General features: G+C 41.6%; 1 protein-coding gene across 1 annotated transcript in view; it reads left to right on the forward strand.

Moving 5' to 3' along the window:
- The window catches only part of LOC124794242 (insulin-like growth factor-binding protein-related protein 1), a 154,791-nt gene that overhangs the window by 87,389 nt on the left and 40,408 nt on the right, over positions 1-26,994 (forward strand). The window contains exons 2-3 of the mRNA XM_047258082.1: positions 11,859-12,015; positions 19,151-19,294. Of these exons, the coding sequence (XP_047114038.1) occupies positions 11,859-12,015; positions 19,151-19,294 (301 nt within the window). The remainder of the gene's footprint in view (positions 1-11,858; positions 12,016-19,150; positions 19,295-26,994) is intronic.

The following is a 26,994-nucleotide window of genomic DNA, read 5'->3' on the forward strand; positions in this document are numbered from 1 at the left end:
CTGTCGGTTAAATTTCGCGTCTGTAGCACGTCATATTCGTTGCCACAAAATCTGATAAAGGCAACAGCATTGTGCTTTTGAACAAATGTGATTATGTGGATAAAGTTAATGATTTTCTGAATAGCACAGGCTTCCAAGTCTGTCCTAAAGACCCTACTAAATTGTTCAAAGAGGATGTTAAATATGCAATCATTTCATGCAAAAGCATATTCTCTGAATTTGAAGTAAAACTGTTAACTAATATGAACCCAATGCCTCCTAGAATGTACGGCCTTCCTAAACTGCATAAACAAGATATTCCTATTCGTCCAGTTGTATCATCATTCACTGCTCCATCTTACAAACTAGCCAGTAAACTTGATGTCCTAATTAAGAGCAAGACTAAATTTAAACCAAAGCATAGTATTTCAAACTCTGTGGACCTAGTAAACAAGTTAAAAGGTATATCTGTCTCACACAGTGATAAATTAGTATCCTTTGATGTCAGCAGTTTGTTTTCTAACATACCAGTAGTAGAATGTATAGACATTCTGACAGAGCTGATGCACAAGTCTAATGTCAATCCTGTGGAATTGAATGACTTGAGACTGGCCACACAGACCTGCCTTGCACAGAACTATTTCCAGTTCCAAGGCACTCTTTATAAACAATTAGATGGCTTAGCTATGGGTTCCCCTCTTAGTCCACTGTTGGCTGAAATATTTATGGACCATTTTGAACAAAATTTTCTAAAAACAGAACCTTTGAGTGCAAACATCAAATACTGGTTTAGATATGTAGATGATGTCCCGTGTATGTGGACTGGTACTACAAGACAACTCAACACATTCTTGAAAAACCTAAACGGTCAACATAAAAATATCCAGTTCACTATGGAAATTGGCAACAAATCCATAAACTTCTTAGATCTCACCATTGACATCAGTACACACACACATTGTTTCAAAATTTACAGAAAAACAACAACTACAGACACAGTAATACCTTCTTGCTCACAACACCCCATAGCTCACAAACATGCAGCTTTCCACTCAATGGTACACCGTCTCATATCCATCCCCATGTCCAGAGATGATTTTAAAGCAGAGTTAGATACAATAAAATTTATTGCCTCAGCCAATGGCTACAATCCAGTTCTTATTGACCACATCTTGCACAGGAAACAAAAACGGAAAATTATACACCTCCTCTATGCCCCACCTGCTTCCCCATCCACTGTCTGCAAGAAATGGTGTACTCTACCATTTCTAGGTAAGGTATCACAGACTATAGCCAAAGCACTGAAATCCAGCAAGTATAGGGTTTCCTACTATGTCAGGAACACTACAGCCCAGTGTGTTTTTAATAGCAAAGATAAGATCCAGTTATTAGCCAACAGTGGGGTATACAAAATCACCTGTTCTGATTGTGACAAATTTTACATTGGTCAGTCAGGCAGAGACTTATCAACTAGGCTGGCTGAACATGAATGCAGCTGGAGGTTGCAGAATTCAGACTCTGCATTTGCTGAGCATGTACTGAGTGAGGGTCACAACTACCAGCCAGTGTCCCATGTACTTCACTTAGCAAACAAAGGCCATAAACTCAACCTGCTGGAAGCCCTGGAAATTAACAAACATCTTCCTCACAGTCCAGATCCCATCCTAAATGACCAGACACAACTCAACACTTCCCCTCTCCTAAACTTCATATAATCATCTTTGTTGTTCATTACTTCCCACACCCTCTCTTCCTACATATTCCCATTTTCCTGTAGTCATTAAGTTGTTTTATTTGTTGCAGTAGTCTTTGTATTCCACATATGCTGTAGTTTCAATAGTTAAGGGTTTGCTTTTAACTTGTACTTGTATTACTGTCCATGTTTAACTCCCCTTGTAGTTGTCTCATCAAATACTGTTCATATTTTACTTTGCTCATTTATTTAATGTAAACTGGTATACAGCCACTGCTTTGATTATAAAGTCAATGTTAAAATGCAGTACCACCACACTCCCAAACTGTAGGTTCCCTCAAACACCTCAATTTTCCTGCATTTATTAATTTCTGTTTATCGTATTGATATAGCTTAAGTTCTTCGTGTATTCTGTATTTACATTGACAACTGTCTCTTCTTTTTTAATTGGTTGTGTATCACTCTCCATGTTTCATACCTCTTGATGCAGCCTTGCCTAGTACTAAGTTTATCTTATTTCAATAGTTTTGTTTATCAATAGATACCGTTATGTAGGCATGTTATTCTTATATTGTGCTAAAGGTTTTCCTGTCAACTCCATTGTCATTTATGTACTGTTCAGTTTTTACTATTTCATTGCAAAGATGTTACTCACTGTATGTTTCTACTTGACTCTAGATGTATTACTTCTCTTCCAGTGTTGTCTGCTAACATTTAACTTCTTTGGTGATAATACTCAGTAAATGCCTGAAGATGGCCTTGTAAGCCGAAAACTGGTTAGCAATAAAAATAATATTGTAGAACAAAAGCAACCTGGTGCTTTTCATTTATTATTATAATGTTGTTCTACCAAGAACCGACGGAAAATTCTGTTAATATGACAAACATAAGACTTTATGTCTGCTGCTTCAGGAGACAACCACTGTAAATTTATGAGACACTACTCAATAAATGGCAGTTACATGTGAAGAAAATGCCTGGCGTGAAAGTATACATATTATAGTCGAGAAAGAAAATGATGCGTAAAGAAACGTGTTGGAGGATCAGGAGCAATGAGTTAACCAAGGCTGACGTGCAACTGGTACAGAATTGTGACAGGACGCACTTATTTTTAAAATGTCTGAAATGCAACACTGGTGCCAGTTGTTTCCAGTCCGCGCCTGGTGACTTGGCGCGCATGCTCCGCCCACTTCCGACAAACCCATTCGCTCGACTCCAGTCAAAGGCGGAGAGTGCGTCTCAAAACGGCGCGCCACTGTCGTGGGCGGAAATAGCAGGTGGGAGCTTACGTCAGCGACAATTTAGCTGCCGGCAATCGGTTCACGCATTCTGTGATGCCGACGTCGTTTGTGGAAGACTTAAGTTTGTGGGAAGGGATTGGGAAAGCGCAGTGCACCTGTAAACGAAATTGCATACAAAGCCCATCTACAACTACATACATACGCCGTATGCAGCCATACGGTGCTTGGCGGAGGGTACCCTTTATCACTACTAGTCGTTAACTTTCCTGTTCCACTGGCAAAGACAGCGAGGAAAAAACGACTATCGACAGAGGGGTCCAAAAAAAATGTATCCACTGTTTAAAAGTCCATAACTTGTGAAATAATTGACGGAGTTGTCTCATTTTTGGTGAAAGTGTAGCTTAAAGTCCAACTTAAAGATATCACTGTAGGTGTTCGAAATGGTCAGCATTAACATCCATACACAAACGATGCCGGCGAACTGCAGCACGAACTACTGACTGCAACGTGTTCAGTTGGATATTTGCACATGAATGTACGATGGATTCTCGAAGTTCATCCAATGTGCGTGGCTTTTGTCGATAAACGACGTCCTTTAGTGTTCTCCACAGGTAAAATTCCAGAGGAGTTAGGTCTGTGGAACGTGGTGGATACTCCACAGCACCTCTACGGCCTATCCATCTTCCTGGTAGTTTTTCGCCGAGATACGCCCTAACACGATTTTGGTAGTGGGCTGGGACACCATCTTGTTGAAAGTAAACTCTTCAGTCTCCATACAAGCCTCGCATGGCAGGTAAAATTGATATCTGAAGCTTCTGAAGGTACACCTCACCGGTAACTGTGCCGTCAAAGAAGAATGGCCCAATCGAGCCCCGGTAAGACAACCCACACCACACATTTACTCCTGGCAAATTCACGGCTTTGTCTACATGGACGTTCGGATTTTCGGCGGCCCAGTAGATGCAATTGTGGCGATTTACTGTATCATTGAGTATGAACTGTGCCTCATCAGACCACACAATCATCTCTGCAAACTCTTCTTCGTTGTACACCATGTTAGTAAACCACTCGCAGTACCCCATTCTACGATCTGGGTCGTCCTCGTTCATTGCGTGTAGCAATCGTGGGATGTAGCACTTGCACTTTGGTTGGTTGGTTTGTGGGATTGGAGGGACCAGAATGCTACGGTCATCGGTCCCACTTCCACTTTGCTGTCTTCAAAATTCGCCGAACACTTGAGCGACTCACTCCAGTTTCACGGGCACACTGTCTCACAGACTTCTGTGGTGAGCGAGTGAATTGCTGTAACACACGACGGGAGTTAGCTGGACTTGTTACTGTTACAGGTCGTCCAGATAATTGTTTGTGTACATCTTTAACACAGCCTTCGGCCTCAAATTTGTCTCGAATGCGACGAATCGTTAAACGTGACGGTGGCTCTGTTTGATACTCATTTCGCCATTGCCGTTGAATCTCATTAATGTTTTCGTACTTAAAATATCACTTCAAAACAGATTTCCTTTCATCGAATGTAAGCCTTGCGCTAGCCATGTTTACTCGAATAACTAGGTGCAACTAAGAACAAAACAGTATCTGGCGACTGTCATCTGACAAAACAAAACAACGCAGTACAACGCTTGTGTGGCGATTGCCGGAACTACAAACTATTACACTACCAAAGATGAGAAAACTCCGTTAATTAGTTTGCCAGTTATGGACTTTTAAACAGTGGATACACTTTTTTGGACCCCTCTGTATATGCCCCCGTATGACCCGTAATTTCTCATATCTTATCTTCGTGATCCTTACGCGAAATGTATGTTGGTGACAGTAGAATCGTTCTCCAGTCAGTTTCATATGCCGGTTCTCTAAATTTTCTAAGTAGTAGTCTTCGAAAAGAACGTCGCGTTGCCTCAAAAGAGGGATCCCGTAGCACCTCTGTATAGCTGCGTGTTGTTCGAACCTACCGAACAAATTTCGTCGCCAGCCTCTGAATTGCCTCGATGTTCTTCTCTAATCCGACTTCGAGCACATCCCGAACACTCGAGTAGTTCTAAATAATAGGGCGCACTAGAGTCCTGTGTACGTTGTGCTTTATAGATGAATTACGTTTTCCTAAAATTCTCCCAATAAACGAAAGTCGACCATTCGCCTTCCCAACCACAGTCCTCAGATGGTCGTTCCATCTCATATCGCTTTGCAGCTCTACTCCCAGATATTTAACCGACGTGACTGTGTCGAGCAGGACACTACTAAGGTTGTATCCTAATGTTACAGGTAGTTTGTCGTACTCACCCGCATTTATTTACTTTTTTGTGGTTTAAGAGCTAGCTGCCATTTATCAAAACTGTTGTGTCTAGACAAGACAGCCTAGACACTATGAGAGGAAGCCGAAAGGCACGCGCTTAAACTCACGCAGGCTGGTGTGAGGTCTGAAACAGGATACGTAATGAATGCTATAAAGAAAAGTACGTAGCTTCTGGAATACTTTAATCCATAATTGTAGAACATCGCTCTTGATGATACATGCTTCATATGATAAATATCAATTGAATACGGCGCCTTGCTAGGTCGTAGCAATTGACTTAGCTGAAGGCTATGCTAACTATCTTCTCGGCAAATGAGAGAGTCTTCGTCAGTGTAGCATCGCTAGCAATGTCGGCTGTACAACTGCGGCGAGTGCTAGGAAGTCTCTCTAGACCTGCCGTGAGGAGGCGCTCGGTCTGCAATCACTGATAGTGGCGACACGCGGGTCCGACGTATACTAACGGACCGCGGCCGATTTAAAGGCTACCACCTAGCAAGTGTGGTGTCTGGCGGTGACACCACAAAAACAAATAGAAATTTTGTCTAAGTCATCTTGTATCGTCCTACAGTCACTCAACGAAGATGTCTTCTAGTATACCACAGAATCATTAGCAAACAACGGCAGATTGCTCCCCACCCTTTCTGCCAGATCGTTTATGTACACTACTGGCCATTAAATTTGCTACACCACGAAGATGACGTGCTACAGACGCGAAATTTAACCGACAGGAAGAAGATGCTGTGATATGCAAATGATTAGCTTTTCAGAGCATTCACACAAGGCTGGCGCCAGGGGTGACACCTACAACGTGCTGACATGAGGAAAGTTTCCAACTGATTTCTCATACACAAACAGCAGTTGACCGGCGTTGCCTTGTGAAACGTTGTTGTGATGCCTCGTGTAAGGAGGAGAAATGCGTACCATCACGTTTCCGACTTTGATAAAGGTCGGATTGTAGCCTATCGCGATTACGGCTTGAGGGTCTGAAAGGGTTAATGCGACTTCAGCATCAACACCAACGACAATGTCACTCCCATTTCTAATACTACCACCACTGTCGCTACACGATTCACCCTTGTTAACGCTTTCAATAAATTGTGTTAAAATTTTATCCTGACTGTTAATTTTACTGCTGGCGATCGGCTGGTTCAGATCTGCATTTCCAGACTTAACAAAATGTTCCTTACCTGATATAGCTTGAACGACATCTTCCTTTTATCGTTCAGTAGCTCGTTTCTTATTTTGTGTACCACTCAGCTTCCTCAGCTAATATATATTTTTGTTTATGACAACAGGCATTTCGGGGCTTTAGTCCAGTTTCGACGCTCCATTACACGCTATGGATCTCACTACACGGCTGAGCGTGTCTGATTACAGGTTTAGCCGCGCGAGGGCGACGTTGTCTTCCTCTTTCCTATTCCTCAAGCATTTGTTCCTCAACGAGTTAGTCAAGCGCTGCCTTGCGTTTCACCCACTGTAGGCGATTAATTTACTTCTGTATGTGACAGATACGTCGTGTGTTTTTAAGTAAGTGCTTTTAAATATTACCCTCCTATTTTCTCCAAGCTACTCGCACATAATTCGTTTTTCCGAAACCCAGTATTTTTCATTTTTAGGTTCAAAATGGCGACAAATCAGTACAGTATGCTTTCAGTAACCCCGCAGACATCTGGCAAATTCACCAACATCTATTTGATGACTTTGACCAGAGTGATGACGAAGTAAGTCTACCTTCTTTAGCTTCATTTCCTGAAGAAAAATGAAACCTCATTCCAGAGGTTCCACAAAAGGAAGCCGACACTGATGCCAAAGAAGGCGTTCAAGAACGCGAAGAGAACTCTTGACACTGAACAAAGTGATTCAAACACGTCACCTGATTGTGAAGACGATGAGACCTCTTATGCTTACCTCAAAAACCAAGAAAGATAAACACTGGATTCAGTTTCATGGAGAAATACATCTTACTCACAAAAGAGGACAGGTAAACACAATCTGATAAGACAGCTCCCAGGCCCAGTAGCAAAGGCAAAAAGAGTCATAGACCATACTGGAAAACAGACTGTTGATCCGATGGCGGCATGTTAGAAATAGTTGTAATACTCACTAACCAATATACTAATAGCATCTGACACAATTATTGACGTATCAGAGACGCTACAAACACCGACGAACCCGAGATAAAAGCATTTATGAAACTTCTCTACGTTGCTGTAATTTATAAAGCAGGGAAACTGTAACTTTAATATTTATTGGGCTGGTGATGGATTCGAGATTGAGATATTCCGTTTCACCATGGGCATCAAAAGGTTTCGTTTCTGACTTCAAACTCTAAGATTCGATGACAGGCAAACTGGGAAGAGCGAACGACACTCCATCGCCTTGCCACTATCAGCGACATTTTTGAAAAATTCGTCAAGGACGGAAAGTGAGTTATCAAGTAGTAGAAGATGTCGCCATAGATGAGAAATTGTAGGCTTTTAGAGGTAGGTACAACTTTATTCAATACATCTGTTCGAAGCCAGCTAAATATGGAGATAAAATATTTGCTGATGTCGATTCAAGCATGTATTTTACATCAAAATCTACGCAAGCACGCAACCTTATGGCCCTTCCCAGGTCTGTGGATTTTGTTGAATGCCTGGTTGCCCCACTTAGTAAGTCAAGATGCGATACGCTGAAGAGCCAAAGAAACTGGTGCACTTGCTTAATATCATGTAGGGCGCAAGTGAGCACGCAGAAGTGCTGCAACACGACGTGGCATGGACTCTACTAATGTCTGAAATAGTACTGGAGGGAACTGACACCGTGAATCCTGCAGGGCTGTCCATAAATCCGTAAGGATACTAGGGAGTGGAGATCAGTCCTGAACAGCATGTTGCAAGGCATCCCAGATAGGCTCTGTCATGTTCATGACTGGGAAGTTTGGTTGCCAGTGGAAGTGTTCGTGAAGCCACTCTATAGCAATTCTGGATGTTTGGGGTGTTGTGTTGTCCTGCTGGAATTGCTCAAGTCCGTCGGAATGCACAATGGACATCAATGGATGCAGGTGATCAGACAGGGTGCTTACATACGTGTCACCTGTCAGTCATATCTAGATACATCAGGGGTCCCATATCACTCCAACTGCACACGCCCCGCACCATTACAGAGCCTCCACCAGCCTGAACTGTCCCCTGCTGATATGCAGGGTCCATGGATTCATGAGGTTGTCTCCATACCCATACACATCCATCTGCCCGATAGAATTTGAAGCGAGCCTATACATAGTTTCTTTCGTGCTTCAGTGTATGTCAGCTAACAACTGGTTCAGTGACTTTACGCTGCTTTATACCTTGTTAACAAAATACGGCCTATCCTATGTGGGAACTTTGAAAAAGAACAAATGCAAATTCCAAGAGAAATAAGGATTTGAGAAAGAGAGAGGCATTCTCCAAGGTTTTTGCTTTCAATAAAAAAAATATGTGTGAAATCTTATGGGACTTAACTACTATGGTCATCAGTCCCTAAGCTTACACACTACTTAACCTAAATTATCCTATGGACAAACACACACACCCATGCCCAAGGGAGGACGCAAACCTCCGCTTTCAATAAAGAGTGCACTGTGGTTTCATATGTGCCACACAAGAAAAAGAATGTACTCTTGATGTCCAATATAGATTTGGAGGGAGCAATTGATGAAGGAAGTGGGGAGAAAAGAAAACCAGAAATGATTACATATTATAGTAACATAAACTTGGTATGGACATTGTTTGACAAAATGTGTTCTGCTTACAGTGTCCAAAGAGGCACGAGAAGATGGCCGTATTTTCACATCATTCTATACGTAGCTGGTACAAACAGCCTAGTCATTTGCCTGGGGAATGGACAAAACGTGCCAACTCCCTGAGTGCACTGGGAAAAGAGCTTTTAGGTAGAGGGGAGTGGGCATGGTAATTACGATGATGAATAATCAGTTGCACTCCCATCACTTACTATGAATACTTTTATTCTCACGGAGTATCCACAATGTGTATAGCATAGAGCACTTACTAAGAGAACTGATCTGGCAAAGATACAGTTGTTCTTGTTGCAGTAGGGCAGTGATATTATTGGGGGGAAGAACCAGTGATTCTACATCCCCACAACCTCATAACGAATCACTAGATTAGGTGATCACAGCTCACACGCTTGTCATGCCCTATGGTCTTACATCTTTGAGAGCTTCTTCAAGATCAAGTACCACAAACTTCAAGCAACTCTGCAACATCAGATACAGAAGCCGACAAATGAAAGCACTGCCAACCATGCTGGGGCGATGAAACTAAAACCAAATATGCAAGCAAATGATGTGGCCAATATTTATGCCTACAACACTGTGACTATTTTTGTACAAGTTAACTGTAAAATTCATCATGACGATGATGAAAGTAATACAGGTTGACATTTCTTAAAAGTAGGTGTTGTTAGGGACATTTTTTCTGTTTGTTTCTTTTTTACTAGTCCTAGTAGTACTAGCCAGGTTTAACTCTTTGGACTGAATTTCTATGAGCTAGATTATACTAAAAGTTTGTACCTAATTTACCTAATTAATAACGTTCTTAATTTGATGTATGTGTACTTTTTGACCTGGGAAATCAGAAACATAACTTTCTTCAGTTAACTAAATGTGTATCTCACAGACACAAGGCATGTACCGGTGTTGGGTGATGCATGTAAAGGAGTGTTAACGTGGTTCTCAGATGACCAAAACTAAAAGAAGAAAGATGAAGAAACATGAAGATGTTTAAGAACTGTAAAAAAGCATAGAACTGGATTATAATATTAATGTGAATAACGATTGGCTTATGCTGGCAATAATGTTTACAGACATTCAGATATTTGATTCAAGATTAACTACACCAACAGCTGTTTGAGTTACAGAATGTAACAGAAGACTATAATTTCTACTTTCTTCTCAAAAATTGTATTATTACTTTTTTGTGATGCATTGTAAGGCTGCTGTACATTGGCTTTCAAGAGCAGCTGCAATAAACAAACTGACAAATCTACCATCCTTGTTTGTAAACATTTGCCTTTTTGAGAAAGTTGATAATTCAAATATACGAGGCCACAGATTTTATTCTTACATGAAACATAATCAGTATACGAATGGTTTCCGTACATAAAATTTGTAAAACAGTGTTATACAATTATTTTGGACAGACCAGTTCCATATTTAAAAAGTCACAGAAAAGCTGAAATGATGTGCAGTGCAAAGTAGAACTGTGATCAACACATAAAGGATAGCAACTGCCGAAAATTTGCAGTAGCATGGCAATATCAAGAGGCTAGTATGAATCATCACTGAGAAGGAACAAGTAGAGCCTAGAATTTATTCAATTACTTTTTGCAATAAGAAGTGCTAATGACTCCACATCAAAAGCCCAAGTCATGGTAATACCACTACAAGTGGAGAAATGAAGAAAAGATGAGCCTTGCACATTTGGAATGTGCTATCAGACCAGTAGCTTCCACAGTGTAGACTGACTGAAAGCCAGATCAGAAGAAAAACAATAAATGAATTCTCAAGTTTTCAATAAGCTCATGATTTATTTTGTAGTTACTGTGCACAAATTTAATCCTGAATCACTGTCCTAAAATGTTTCTTGACTCTTGTCGAGAATGCTCATCTAGTGAGAGGGGAGAAAGACTTGAATATCTCAGCTGCCTTTTTTGGGAAGTTATGCAAAAGACCTTGTGCAATAAATCTAATGAGACACGTTTTGTTTCTGCTACACAATAATTTTACACCGAAAATTTCGCAATATTTTAATATTTTATTTTAGCCATCATCATCCTGTCCAATTAATAAATCGTGTCACTAGGTCTAATCAAACATCTCCATGTGTCTCTGATTTTCATTCATTTTTTCCTTAATATCTTAAATGTTTAATTATTTTCAGTATTGATACACAACCTTCTGTTGTACCTTTCTCTTCATCTCTTACTGTCACTTTTCCTCCTCAATTTATTTCCTGTATGTTCGTAGTCTCAGCTCTCTATCATGAACTGCAATTTCAGTGTTTTTACATTAATGTCCTGATGAACTTCCTATGACAACTTCTGAATTGCATTATGATTTATCATTGTGGCTAATCTTGACTAAAAAGGTAAGAGAGAATAACAGTTTGCCAAAAGTCTGGAAAGAAATAGGGCTGAGACAGTTTGAACAGCCATGAGATTTTGTCTCAATGTTCTGCTAAAGACATTCTGTGCAGTCACATGTGTGTATATTTGAAGTAACTGTCAATTATTATTTTGATCATGTGGAAACACAATTGAAAAACGTTTCACATAGAAAATCTGTCAGCATGATGATGTCAATCTGCAGGATTGCCATTCATTAATTAAATTCTTTTGTATCTCTCCTAAGAAGAAAGTGAAACTCAGAGATTTATGCTTTCATGCTATTAAGTGCTAAAACATTGATATAAATACTCATTCTTTCTGTCTTTGCTCAAGCACTTCTATTGTACCTTGACAATGAACTAAAAATGCCTTTTGTAAAAAGGTACACTTAGCAATGCATATGACTTTTCTGTTAAATTTTCTAAATCATCTATTGGCTTTCACTGGATAAAAGATCTGATTTATAATTACAAAATTCTTTTCACAGGATGAGCCTGAGTCTCTGTGCATGTGTAAAGATTCACGTGAAGCATGCGGGACAAATAACAGGACATATGACTCCATTTGTCAGTTGAAAGCAGATGCTAGTAAATTTGAAGAGCAACCCTCAATTCGACTAAAACACTGGGGACCTTGTGAAAGTGGTAAGAACTCAAGAACACTTTTATGCAGTAAAATAATTTCTGAAAGCGTAATAATATAACAAAATGTATTTGTGAGATTGAATGTAGTTAAGTATAAATCATTGTATGTAAAACATTAAGTATATTAATTTATGACAATCATGAAGATGGTTCACTGAGAAAGTGTGTTGCATACAGACTCATGCCTCATTAGAAAGACCTCTATTAGATCCACGTCATATATATGTAATTAACTACCTGTAACAACAGAAATTTGAAAAAAACCTGCCTGCAAGTCAATTACATACTGAAAATTTGTGAAACTTATCTGTTTATGTTGAGAGGGATCTCTTTTTGTTTTACACACTAGTGTCACAAATACACAGACTATGTTGCTAGAAGTTATGACTTTCAGTTCCATTTGCTCAGTGTGACAGTATTACATGTAAGTTGTGTGCCAAGTAGGTAGGCACAAAAAGGCAAATTAATCAGTTATCAATATGAACTCAATTTGATGTTGTTGTTGTTACTGTTAATAAGAAATGCCAGGAACTCAGTAAAATCAGCCATCACTTAAGTATACCAGCGCCTGTAAGTAGGCAAAGTCAGTCTATATCATGTTGCGTTAGTTAACTGATTAGAAAGTATCTTCAACAGCAGCAAGGGACTGTATTACAACTAATGCTGCTCCCAAGGACAATCCCAGGAGTAAATGCTTGGCCTTACAGCTATGAAGAAGCCACTGATCTTGCTTATGTGTGACATATTTTCAGCTTTGCAAACATTGGTCTCTAGGACTGTGGAAGAATATGTTGATAAGTGAGATCTGACACAGACTGACAGAATCAGGCATCATTCTAGTGAATGACATTCAGAGGGGGAATAACATGTGCAGTGAACTGTATTGGTGGGCAATTGATTCAATGAAATCTGATGTTCCAGGCTGTTTTCTAATTGTTTCAGAATTTTCCAATAGAAGTGTGATGTACACTGAATCTCAGGCCTTGCCATTGGTGGTATTGCTTGTGTACCTCAGTGATACAGATAGCTGTACCATAGGTGCTACCACAGCAAAGGGGTATCTGTTGAGGGGCCAAACAAAAGTGTGGTTCCTGAAGAGAGGAAGCAGCCTTTTCAGTAGTTGCAGAAGCAAGTGTCTCGATAATTGACTAATTTGGCCTCGTAACACCAACCAAAACAGCCTTTCTGTGTTGGTACTGTGAATGGCAGAAAGCGAGGGGAAACTACAGCCATAATTTTTCCCAAGGGCAAGCAGCTCTACTTTAGGTTAAATGATGGCATCCCATTGGGTAAAATATACTGAAAGTACAATAGTTCCCCATTTGGATCTCCTGGAGGGGAGTGTCCAGGAGGATGTTGTCATCAGGTGAAACAAAACTGGCATTCTACTGATCAGCTGGATCACTTAATTTGAAAAGCAAAATTGATAGGTTCAAGTTAGATGTAGTGGGAATTAGTGAAGTTCAGTGGCAGGAGGAACAGGACGTCGGGCCAGGTGAATACAGGGCCATAAATACAAAGTCACAAACAGATAATGCATGAATGGGTTTAACAATGAATAATAAAATAGGAATGTGGGTTAAGCTACTGTAAACAGCATAGTGAACACATTATTGTAGCAAAGATAGACATGAAGCCCACACCCACCACAGTAGCACAAGTTTATATGTCAACTAGCTCCATAGACTATGAAGAAAGTAAAGAAATATATGATTAGATAAAAGAAATTATTCAGATTGTTAAGAGAAACAAAACTTTTATATCGGTGAGGGACTGGAATATGATAGTAGGAAAAGGAAGAGAAGGAAAAATAGTAGGTCAATATGGACTGGAGAAAATTAATGAAAGAGAAAGCTGCCTGGTAGAATTTTGCTCAGAACGTAATTTAATCATTACTGACACTTGTTTTAGGAATCATGAAAAAATGCTGTATACATGTAAGACATGGAGACACCAGAAGATTTCAGATTGATGATATAATGGTAAGACAGAGATTTCTGAACCAGATTTTAAATTGTAAGACATTTCTAGGGGCATATGTGGACTCTTGACTACAATTTATTGGTTATGAACTGTAGATTAAAACTGAAAACATTGCAAAAAGGCAGGAAATTAAGGAGATGGGATGTGGATAAGTTGAAAGAACCAGAGGTTGTTGGGAGTTTGCATTAGGCAATGGTTGACTATAAGTGGGAAAAGGAATGTAGTAGAAGATGAATGGGTAGCTTTAAGAGATGAAATAGTTAATGCAGCAAAAGATCAAAAAGGTAAAAAGATGAGGCCTACTAGAAATCTTTTGATAACATAGCAGATACTGAATTTAACTGATGAAAGGAGAGAATATAAAAATGCAGCAAGTGAAACAGATGAAAGGGAATACAAATGTCTAAAAAATGAGACTGATACGAAGGGCAAAATGTCTTAGCAGGAGTGGCTAGAGGACAAATGTGAGGATTTAGAAGCATATTTCACTAGGTGAAAAATAGATAACATATACAGAAAAATTAAACAGACTTTTGGAGAACAGAGAAGTAGTATATCAATATCAAGAGCTCAGATGGAAAACTAATAATAAGCAAAGAAGGGAAAGCTGAAAGGTGGAAGGAGTATGTAGAGGATCTATAAAGGGAAGATGAACATGAATGGATTATAGAAATGGAAGAGGACATAGATGAAGATGCGATGGAAGATATGATACTGCAAAACGAATTTGAGAGAGCACTGAAAGTGCTAAGATCACACAAGGCCCCTGGAGTAGACAAGACTACACCAGAACTACTGATAGCCCTGGGAGAGCTAGCCATGAGAAAACTCTTCCATCTGGTCTGAAAGATACACGAGATGTGTGAAATACTCTCAGACTTCAAAAAGAATGCAGTAATTCCAATTCCAAAGAAAGCAGTTGCTGACAAGTGTGGCAATTACCAAACTGTCAGTTAATAAGTCATAGTTGCAAAATACTAACACAAATTCTTTACAGAAGAATGGAAAAACTGGTAGAAGTGAACATCACAGAAAATCAGTAAGATTTTCAGAGAAATGTAGGAACAAATGAGCAATATCTATCTTGTAAGATAGGTTAAGGAAAGGCAAATCTACATTCATAGCATTGGTAGACTAAGAGAAAGCTTTTGACATTGTTAACTGGAATACTCTTTGAAATTCTGAAGATAGTAGGAGTAAACACTTATAATATTCAAGGGATATGAAAGGGATTCAGTTGTTGGGGAGGGAGTGAGACAGAGTTACAGAATATCCCCTATTTTATTCAATCTGTATCCTGAGCAAGCACAAAAAAGGAGTAGGTCTTGAAGTTCAGGGAAAAGAAATAGAAACCTTGAGGTCTGCTGATGACATTGTAATTCTGTCAGAGACAGCAAAAGACTTGGAAGAGCTGCTGAACAGAGTGGGCAGTGTCTCGAAAGAAGGATAAAGAGGAAAATCAACAAAACATGACAAGAATCAGATGAAGCTGAGGAAATTAGATTAGAAAATGGGACAGCTAAAGTAGTAGATAGGTTTTGCTTATTTGGGCAGCAAAATAACTGATGATATTCAAAGTAGAGAGGATATAAAATCCAATGGAAAGAAGAGCATTTCTGAAGAAGAGAAATTTCTTAAGATTTAATATATGCTTAAGTGATGGAATGACTTTTCTGAAGGTATTTGTGTAGACATGCATGGAAGTGAAATGTAGATGATAAACATTTCAGCCAAGAAGAAAACAGAAGCTTTTGAAATGTGGTGCTACAGAAGAATGCAGAAGATTAGACAGGTAGCTCATGTAACTAATGAGCAGGTACTGTGTGGAATTGGGGAGACAAGAAATCTGTGGCACAACTTGACTAAAAGAAGGGATATGTTGGTAGGATGTATTCTGTGACATCAGGCAGGCTTGCACAGACTAGAGTAGCATGGAGAGCTGCTTCACCCCAGTCTTTGGATTGAAGACTGCAACAACAATAACATACACTTAAAGTGTCGATATGGCTCTGTAGAACACTGATGACACAGGTAACAACACTAACAAATTTGGCAAACAGTCTAAAACAAATTAGTGGAAAATGTTTGCAAAGGACAAATATAAGGATGAAATTAAAAACAATATTGTATCATACACTTTTACATTTGATACCAAATGTTCCAGTTTTTATAGAGAAGGAATGGGACTTGGTTTTCTATCTCAGGCATGCACAAACACATCACCGAAGGATTTCAGAAACAAAAACTTCTTCCTCTAGTAAGAAAATGATTACGAAATGGAGACAAATCAGAGAATAATTATAAAAATTCTCTGTGATTTGAGACTGAGATAGATACTGGGAATATCTAAATTCTGATAACCTGAGTAAAAAGAAAGTATAAGTACTTGGAAAGTGCAAATTGAAAAAGATGGAGAGGGAGGAAGGGGAAGGCAGAAAACAGAACCATGGGTGATACTAAAATGAACAGTAACAAAGGGGAAAAAGGAAAGAAAGACTAAAGTGGGGAGCAAAAGATGTTGACACAGAAATGTAATGGACCTGTGGGCAAAAATTGCTACAGTTTGTTGGTGATCTGTTCCTCTGGTCTGTCAAGATGACATTCAGCTCTCCCACCTGTGTACTGGAGGCTTTGATAGATTCATGAGGGCTACACGGTACTGTCAGAGCAGTGACTTCGCTGCAGTAAGATGGATGCTACTCATGAAAACTCTTCACTGTTCCAACAAGCTGAGAGCAGCTACATGTATGCACACTCCTCAGGCGACACATTTTTCTGACACTGACCCACAGCATTTGTGTTCAATAGGTATAGTCAGGTGGTCTCTGACTCATGTGAAGTGATGCTGGACTGCTGCTGGGTGACAGTGCAGTGACTCTGTAGGACTGACCCACTGGGAGTTGAGGCAGTAGCTAGTGGTTAGCTGAGGCTAGTGCAGCATTCCCTATGGCCACATCGGTGCTTGGATCTTATGAGGTCTGTATGCTTCAGGTGGTGGGCAATGCTAGGTCAGCTGCAGCATGAAGTGGTAAGGCAGTGATCAGCTGCATGTGAGGCTAGCTGGCAGTCAGCCTGTTGGGAGGAAAGAGGCTTCTGCATATGAATCTCAGACCTGCATTTGGCTGGCAATGACCGGCACTGGTGAGTGACCAATCAGTTCGGAGACTAGGAGGGCCTCAGTTCAACTCTGGGCTCACCAGATGGCAGCTGGAACCAGTTCAGCCTAAGGCTTTAAATGGGGATTGGAGTTTTTGTTGGGCTTCTGGGATGGGATCACTTGGCAGAGTTTGTAGGTGGATGAGTTAGATAGTGGACGGAGGCCTTCTGCTAGGCAGTCATGACAATTCATAATAACGTTGGTGAGACCTTTGTCTGCAGGTAGGATGATTAGGTCAAGATTTGTTTTGAGGTTGCTTATGGCTTTTCTTTCTTCTACTGAAAGGTTGGTGTTCTGATGAAAGGACTTGGTGAAGGATGGTGAGGCTAAGTTGGAGGAAAGGAATTCCTGAAAGGTGACCAGCAGGTGGTTATGTGGGAGGGGGGGGGGGGGGGGGATCACAGTTGGATGGTGCTATGAACTGGAAGAGGCAGGGTTCAGTTTTGGAGTTACGGTGGTTTTTGTTGGAGGGATTGGTGGCAAAGAAGTGCTTCTATTGTAGGGATTGGGAGAAGGCATAATACATATGAGTATTTAATCCTCAGTTAGCTCATTGTCAGAAACACTGACTGAAACTTGGATTCTATAGCTGTCTTTCTGTAATTATTGTTGTTGTACCAATTTTCACATTTATATTCATGGCACAAGCACTTTTTCATTCATATGCTGCACAAAACCAGTGCATTGTGCAAAAACTGGAACAACAAACAAGCAGAACAGAAAGGCAGCTGCACATCGAAATTACACTCAGTGTTTTTAATGATGTGCTAACTGAAGAATAAATATGAGTTAGGCCAGTCAAAGATGAACAAAAGCCTGAAACACCCATTGGCATAAATAAAAATATACAAAAAATGGCTGATTGCTGTATTTCTTAAAATAAAGCGTAAAGCAATAAAACAAGGATGGAAACCATGAGTGAAGGCTATGGCATGAAGAGGATTGCCGGGTCTGATCATGGTGCTATAGAGGTTTGGGAAAGAGCACATGATATTAGGAAACTGTCGACTCCAGTGGAAAATTTAATTACTGGCTACTAACTTTTCAGCAGAAGTTCTTCACAAGTCAACAAAACCATTTAAGTTTGTTAGTTACCAGTTCATCACCCATACTAAGCATTTGATTTCTTCCAAGTAAGACTGCTGTGTCTTTTCTGGCAAGTGAAAAACTGACAGTGCAAATATCATTCATTAGCTATCATCAAGTGCATTACTGTGTGTCGTATTGCAAAAAGAAATTTTATACAATTTTTTCTGAAGGCATTTGGGCTTGATGTAAAAAATACTACAAAATTAAATAACGTTAATACTATCTATAGCTCATACATTTTAGGCACCTTGAAGTAGTGTCATATACAATAAATTTTAACTATAAAGTTTTCAGAAATAGTACTGCATTGTAATATATGAAAACTGATACAGCTCACTTAAAGTAAGATTTTATTAGTAGCATATGTACCACACTCTTGAAGGAATAGAGTATGCCAATTCATTGTATTGTATAATTTATCTCATGATGTAATTTTACTGTTAAACATATTTTCAAGGTTCAATTAAATCCACTTACAAGCGTTAATGCTAATAAAACATGAGCTAATTCTCTAGAGCAAGATATTAACACTGCAATTACCTTTATCTCATCACCAATATAATACAAATTTTATTTGATATTTTAGTATATCTGTTTTATTGTGCATCAATGAAATGGAAGTCACCTGTAGTACAAAAGAAATAAGAAATGAAAGTCAGAATGAATTAAAATACTGTTAAATATAATGGAAACATCTCAGACAAAAGAGCAATTTCTGAGTTTATGCATCTGTCACTATACTTCAGGTTTTCCTGTTTCAGGACTTGTAAGTGGACGACCCTATCGCAACTACTGCTAAAAGTGGTTGGAGTTTAGTTAATTTATACAATTAAAAGTGACTTACTGATTTTTATATTCTCAAAGTAGATACAAATTACAACATTTTTTCTTTTGTCTCAATTTCAGCTCCATGGATCACTTCAGGACCTGAAGATGTAGTAGTGCCATTAAACTCTGGCTTATCACTTGACTGTGAAGCTAAAGGTTATCCGGTACCATCTATCCACTGGGAATTCAAGGCTGAAAATGGCTCTGTCAGGCTACTGCCAAGTAAGTAGTTTCTTCATTTTAATGTACATAAAATTATGACTGCTACGGCTTGTAGTTAACAGTTACTCATTATCAGATGATGATGTTATGGAACAGTTCCAGTGTGTCATCTAAATGTGTATTAAGACATTCCTATGTCACATAAACTTAATTTAATTAAAAGTACTTTACATAAGAAACAAGGGCAGGAAAAGATTGAAAATGATTACTCAGTGCCCTCACTCTGTACTCAGGTATATTCGTTTGGTGCTCTTCAGCTGATTTTTTTTAAAAAAAATGTTATAACTGTCACTGATGCATTTTATTCTCAAAGATAAAATGTAAGAACAGCTAAATACAACACTTTAAGGAAAAACAATAGCTTTTTTTCAAAGTATTTGCTTTCCTCCTAACATATTTGTATACACACACACAGGGGTTGGACAAAAATACAGAGCCACTGCAAGGGATGCCTGCTTAACCATAAATACAAATGCTAGACAACCCTACAGGCTATTGTATTTGACTGCTAATGGCACCTATGCAACATCCTCAATATGTTGTAAGTGTTAGTCATGGTCAGAACAGTATTCTGCACAGTTACGAGTGCATTATGCTGGAGCTAAGTAAATTCCGATGTGGGCAAATTGTTGGTGCTTGTATGGTGGTTGCTTCTATAACATAAGTAGCCAAAGTGTTTGATGTTGGAAGAGGCATTGTATCTAAGGTTTATACTGCACATACAGGAAACGCAGAAAAATGTCATTCACTAAGTCAGAGCATGGGTGAAAGTGGGTGCTGAATGATCATGACCTATGTTCGCTGAAGAGGACTGTGACAAAAAATAAGGGGCCAACAGCTGCAAAAGTCATTGCAGAACTGATTGCCACACTCATGAACCCTTTTAGCACCAAAACAACATGATGTGAGTTCCATAGGCAGGAAATTGCAGGGTGAGCATGAGTTACAAAACCAGTTTTCAGTTATGTAAATTATGATAACAGGAAAACAAGCTGCTGAAGCCATAAAACTTGGACTATGGAGCAATGGAAGGAAGTCATTTGGTTGAATGAGTCTTGATCCACACTGTTTCCAACTTATGTCTCAGTTTACATCCCAAGAGTGAAGTATGACAGGGATTTGATGATAATTTGAACAGCCCTATCATTTTATTCTAAGGTCCACTTGGCTACTCTGCAAGGTAGCAGGGAGAGTTCCTACCTGTGCAATTCAGAAAAGCTGGTGTTGGTAGGAAGGATCCAGATGGTGCAGACTGTGAAGCAGCCATTGAAGTGAAGAATATTGTGTTGGGCAGTGAGCTCAGCAACTGGTTGGTCCAGCTTTTCCTTGGACACAGTTAGTCAATGGACATTCATGCAGACAGACAGTTTGTTGGCTGTCACACCCACATAACGCAACACAGTGGTTACAGCATAGCTTGTAGAACACATGACTACTTTCACAGGTGGCCCTGCATTTAATGGTATAGATGGTGGTTGTGACCAGAATGGAGTAAGTGGTGGTGGGAGGATGTATGTGACAGGTCTTGCATCTAAGTCTATTACAGGAATTTGAGCCGTGAGGCAATGGGTTGTGTAATGCACCTCTTTCTCTGCGGGACAAATATTAATTATTATCAGTAGTAGTATATTAGGCTACAAATTATCATTTTAAACCTGTGTGGTCTCCCTGGTGTGCCTAGACAACCACAAGTCCCTGTCACGCTGTTCACTTTAACAACAGAGTACATACAGGGTTGAAGACATGGAGAAAATAAGGTATCATCACAATTTAAATTTAGAGTAATATAACTTTCTTACCTTTATTGGTCGTTGTTGCACGCTCGTGGTCCAGTGATGAATCTCGCCATCCACTGTTTGTTAAATCAATTTGAGGTCCAGGGTGTGTATTCTGCTGTGTAAGAACTGACACATATTTAAACTTCCAGCTTTTATTTTATAAATGCTGATCGTGATGATATTCAATAATTTTCAATGAAACAGCTTTTCCAATACATCATTTCGTTCTCTCTATCCTTGACCTTCTCAAATCAAGCTTATTACAAGACATCTCAACACCAACTGCCCATTGTCTCTACACCCGCCAACCACCGGCCTCTGTTCACAGAGCTTACAAACTGTGCAGTACTGCCAACCTTGGTTGTATATCGATATTTTACACATCGCACATATACATATATGAAGAACATAGTATGAAAAATGAAAAGTGTTAATAATATAGTTCTGTGGCAATATACCTCATGATTGTCCTCATATTAACAGTTTTGTAACACAATAATAATATTTCAGTTTATGTAGTTAAAGTTCACTTGCTCCTTCAAGTTGATTGATAGCACCGCACACCTCGCCAACCGGTGGTATCGGTAGTTTCAGTAGTCCGTTACATTACAGTTGGGAGCAGAGGTGGAGTAGGGATGGATGAGGATATTGTGTAGGTTCGGTGGGTGGCAGAATACTACCATGGGGTAAGAGCAGGGTGGGGAGGATAGCATGTAACATTCCTCATTTCAGGGTATGATGAGAGATAGTTGAAACCCTAGCAGAGAATGTGATTCAATTACTTAGGTCCTTGTTGGTACTTATTCATGAAATGAATTTTCCTTTGTGGCTGCATGGTGACACTTCAGTAGGTGATGGATGACTGGAGAGATAAGGCATGGAAAATCTGTTTCCATACAAGGTTGGAAGGGTAATTTCAATATGTGAAGGCCTCAGTGAGACTCTTGGTGTATTTTGAGAGGGGATGCTCATCCCTACAGGTCCAAAGACCATGGGTAGCTAGGCTGTGTGGAAGGAACTTTTTGGTGTGGCTGGCAGCTGTCAAAGTGAAGGTATTGGGGGTGGTTGGTAAGTTCAGTATGGACAGAGGTACTGATGTAGCCATCTGTGAGGTGGAGGTCAACATCAAGGAAGGTGACTTGGTGGGCTGAGGACAATCAGGTAAGTGAATGGGGGAGAAGGTGTTAGGGCTCTGTAGGAATGTGGATAAGATGTCCTCGCCCTTGATCCAGATGACAAAGATGTCATCAGTGAATCTCAGCCAGGTGAGAGGTTTGGGATTCTGGCATTCCTCTAGATGGCCCATGAGTAGGTTGGCACTGGATGTAGTTACGCAGGTGCCTGTTGTCATACCATGGATTTGTTTGTAGGTGATGTCTTGAAAGGAGAAGTAATTGTGGGTGAGGATGTAGATGGTCATAGTGACCAGGAAGGAAGTTGTTGGTTTGAAATCAGTTGGGTGCTTGGGAGGATAGTGTTCAATAGCAGCATTAGGGATGAGCAGGGCACCATGTGGTAAAGGAACAGGAACTGTGGAGAGTCAGTGGAGGAAATGGTTGGTATCTTTTGTATAGGAGGGTAGGTTGTGGATTACAGTCTGATGGTGTTGGTCTGTGACAGCAGAGATCCTCTCAGTAGGGGCACAGTATCCTGTATGGTTGGGTTTATAGATACAATGAAGGCTTTCATGACCAGATGTTTCAGCTGCTGAGAATTCTTCCGGGTTGTATGGTCATGTTCCATGGTGTAGTGTCGGTAGCTGGACCGACACCGTGATGTGGATTGCTGAAAAGGAATGCTAAACTAACGCTGTGGCCAATAGTGCACGCTCGGCATAACGCAGACGGGCGTGAAGTCTGGAACATGAGAACTTATGAATGAATAAGAAGAAAAGTATGTAGATGCTTTTTACTTAACTTTTATTGATTCCTTGGAATACATCTCTCTTGAATACTCGAAAGCTATAGGCACTGATACAAGTGGCGCCTTGCTAGTTCGTTGCCATTAACTTAGCTGATGGCTATTCTGTCTCTCGGCTAATGAGAGAGAAAGGCTTCGTACAACTGGGCGATAGCTAGGTTCGCGTACAACTGGGCGGTAGCTTGGTTCTCGTACAACTGGGGTCGAGTTCTCTCTCGTATCACGAGACCTGCCTTGGTGGTGGCGCTAGGTCTGCGATCACAGTGGCGACACGCGGGTCCGACATGTACTACATGGACCGCGGCCGATTTAAGCTACCACCTAGCAAGTGTGGTGTCTGGCGGTGACACCACATTCCTCCCCCGCAAATCGGCGAACGGTCGTGAGATAAGGCTTCCGCCCGCCGTGGGGAGGACCACATGTTGACGTATGCGATGAGGTGGGGAGCCTAACAACAGGCGAGGCTGTGCCACCCGCACCCGGCCATCCGGTCCGAGGGGAGCTAGGAAACGCCTGCAAAACTAGTCCAGGGTGCACGTCAACATGCGGTGTAGGCGCCCGTAAAGAAACATGAGGGGCCGAAGTGTCGACCTCCATTGCGTCGGGGTAGCCGACGCGCGATGACGTCATGTGGTCCGGAGCGGCCGGGAGTTCCATGGCGGAGGACAGCTGGTCACGGGAAGCGATCGGCGGCGCGTGACCCTGGGAGGCGCCTGGCGGCTGCAACGAAGCGTCGAATGCTGTCGGCGCCGGCGGGAGAACAAGCGGCGGCGGCGGCGGCTGCTGCTGCTGCGGCGGCGGCGGCGGCGCGTCGCCATCGGGCAAAATGGAAGGCATCGTCGGTAACACCTGGGGATGAGGCGAGCCAGTAGATGGGTCCCCAGGGCGCTGACCGGACGGCACCGTCGCTGAAAGCAGACGGGGAGCGGCAGAACCCGAGCGACGACAGAGGCGCAGCTGATTGAGATGCCGACGCACCTCACCAGAGGCCCCCAAAACCAAATACATCGCGCGGCCGAGGCAGCGAAGAATGCGCCCTGCGAGCCAACGCCGTGAACCTCGATAGTTGCGATAAAATACAACGTCGCCTGGAGCAAAAGCAGGAGTCTGCCGCTGCACAGGAATCTGATGCGGCGGATGCAGCAAAGACATCAAGGTGCGATGAGGACGACCGTGGAGCAACTCAGCCGGCGAGCGACCATCTCGGGGCTGAGAGCGATACGAAGACAAAAAGAGCAACAATGCGTCCTCCCGAGAATGCGACTCTTTCAATTTCAACATCTGTGACTTGAAAGTCCGGACCAATCGTTCAGCGGCACCGTTGGACTGAGGCGAAAACGGCGCGGATGTCAGATGTTGAATACCATTGGCCTGGCAGAATGACTGAAATTCTGCGGACATGAATTGTGGGCCATTGTCGGAAACAATAGTCTGCGGAAGACCCTCAATGCAAAAGATAGCAGACAACGCTTGGATGGTGGCGGAGGACGTCGTGGAAGACATCAGGACAACAAAAGGAAAATTACTGAAGGCGTCGACCAGAACCAACCATCGAGCATTCCAGAATGGACCAGCAAAATCAATGTGCAAGCGTTGCCAAGGGGAAGTGGCGTTTGGCCACGCAAAGACTTTCCGCGGCGGTGCGGACTGTTGTTCGGCACACGCCGGGCACGAAGAACACATATTCGTAATCGCAGCATCGATTCCGAACCAAGTACAGTGCTGACGAGCAAGTTGTTTCGTTCGCACTATACCCCAATGTCCTTGATGAAGAAGCCGTAAAACAGAGGACTGTAACGAACGTGGGACCACGACTCTGGACTGATCATTATCAGAACGCAACAACAAAACACCACGTCGAACAAAAAGTCTCTCCTTGTGAGCAAAAAATCGGCGAACCAACGGATCCTCGATCCGAGACTTTGACAAAGGCCATTGCGTAGCAACAAAACGTAAAACAGTAGCAAGGACAGGGTCAGCAGCTGTGGCTGTAGCTACACGACGAAAATCAATCGGAAACGATTCGACCACTTCATCGGTTTCCGAATCAATGAACATGCAAGCAAGTTCGGAAGAATCGAATGCTTTATCCTCAGCAACAGGCAATCGGGACAACGCATCGGCGTTTCCGTGCTTAGCAGTGGACCGATAAAAGATATCGTAGCGGTACTGCGAGAGGAAAATAGACCAGCGAATGAATTTCTGCGCTGTACGTGGAGGTACAGGCTTGGTCGGATGAAAAAGCGACGTCAAAGGTTTGTGGTCTGTGATGATGGTAAAGTGACGACCATACAAGAAATCATGGAACTTAGTAACACCAAACACGAGAGCCAAAGCTTCTTTCTCGATCTGTGAATAATTTCTTTGCGCAGACGAGAGCAATTTGGACGCAAAGGCAAGAGGGCGATCATGTGAGCCAACTTTGTGCGCAAGCACAGCACCGATCCCGAAATCCGATGCATCTACCATCAACAAAAGGGGTTTCTGGGGATCGAATGGCGTAAGGCAAGTATTAGAAAGCAACGCCGATTTCAACTGGCGAAAGGCGCGTTCACATTCCGTCGTCCAGACGAACGGAACACCTTTACGGCGTAAGCGATGAAGCGGAGCTGAAATGGAAGAGGCATTGCGCACATATTTATGATAATAGTTAATTTTACCCAACACACTCTGGAGCTGTTTCAGATTTTGAGGGGAAGGCAAATCGTGTATGGCACGGAGGTGCTCTGGACTCGGATGTATGCCTTGGGCATTAATGACATGTCCCAGGTATGGTAAGTCACGAGCAAAAAACACACATTTGTCCTTCCTCAAGCGAAGACCATTTTGCCGCAAGACCTGAAATAATGTTCGTAAGTTCGCAAGATGATCTTCTTCTGTCTGTCCGGAGATCACTATATCGTCCAGATAGTTTGCTGCAGTAGGGACCGACGCACAAATAGTTTGTAAATATTGCTGAAACAAGGCAGGGGCGGATGCACACCCGAATGGCAGTCTTTTGAAGCGGTACAATCCAAGATGCGTGTTAACCACCAATACGCGCTGGGATTCGTCGTCCACCGGTATTTGCAAGTACGCATCGGCTAGGTCCAACTTTGAAAAATATTTTCCCGGGCACAGGTTAGCAAAAAGATCTTCCGGGCGGGGCAAAGGAAAAGTAGCAGTCACTAGCTGTGGATTCACTGTGGTCTTGAAGTCCACGCAAAGTCTCAATTTTCCGGAAGGTTTTGGCAAAATGACTAAGGGTGAGGCCCAGAGAGAAGCTTGCACACGTTCAATTACACCCTGTGCTTCGAGATCGTGTAACGTTCTTGCGACCTCATCACGCAATGCGTGGGGAACATTGCGCGCCCTGAAAAATTTCGGTTGCGCGTTTACCTTCAGTTCTAAATGTGCTTCATAGTTTTTAGCGCAACCTAAGCCCGGTGCAAAAATGTCTGCAAATTCGTCACACAGCCGAGAAACACTGTCTGTAGGCACAGTCTGATTCACAGATGGGACCTGATTTACAATAGACATGTTAAACAACTTAAATAAATCTAGACCAAATAAGTTCACTGCAGAAGAAGAACGAAGAACGTAAAATGACACAAGTTTTGTTTGTCCCTTGAATGTTGCAAGAAGGCTGCACTGTCCTAACACAGGAATTTTCTGTCCGGAATATGTAGTTAGCTTAACATTTGCGGCACGCAACGGAGGTGCGCCCAGTTGTTTGTATGTGTCGTGATTGAGCAATGAAACTGCAGCTCCGGTATCGAGCTGGAATGGTATCACTTTGCCTTCAAAGTCTAAGTCCACAAAAAGTTTATTGTCCTGCTGACGACAAGAGCGACTGTTTTGTGCAATTGGAACAGACACTGGTACAGAATCACTTGCTAATTGACGTGATTTCCGGCGACGTCGACGCACAGTTTTTGTGGGACGAACACAGTTACTGTTAGAGAAAGTGTCACTGGACGAAGTGGAATGAACGACATGAATGTCCATAGGCGAAGGTCCACG

The sequence above is a fragment of the Schistocerca piceifrons genome, chromosome 1 (genome assembly GCF_021461385.2).
Source record: "Schistocerca piceifrons isolate TAMUIC-IGC-003096 chromosome 1, iqSchPice1.1, whole genome shotgun sequence".
NCBI classification, from domain to species: domain Eukaryota; kingdom Metazoa; phylum Arthropoda; class Insecta; order Orthoptera; family Acrididae; genus Schistocerca; species Schistocerca piceifrons.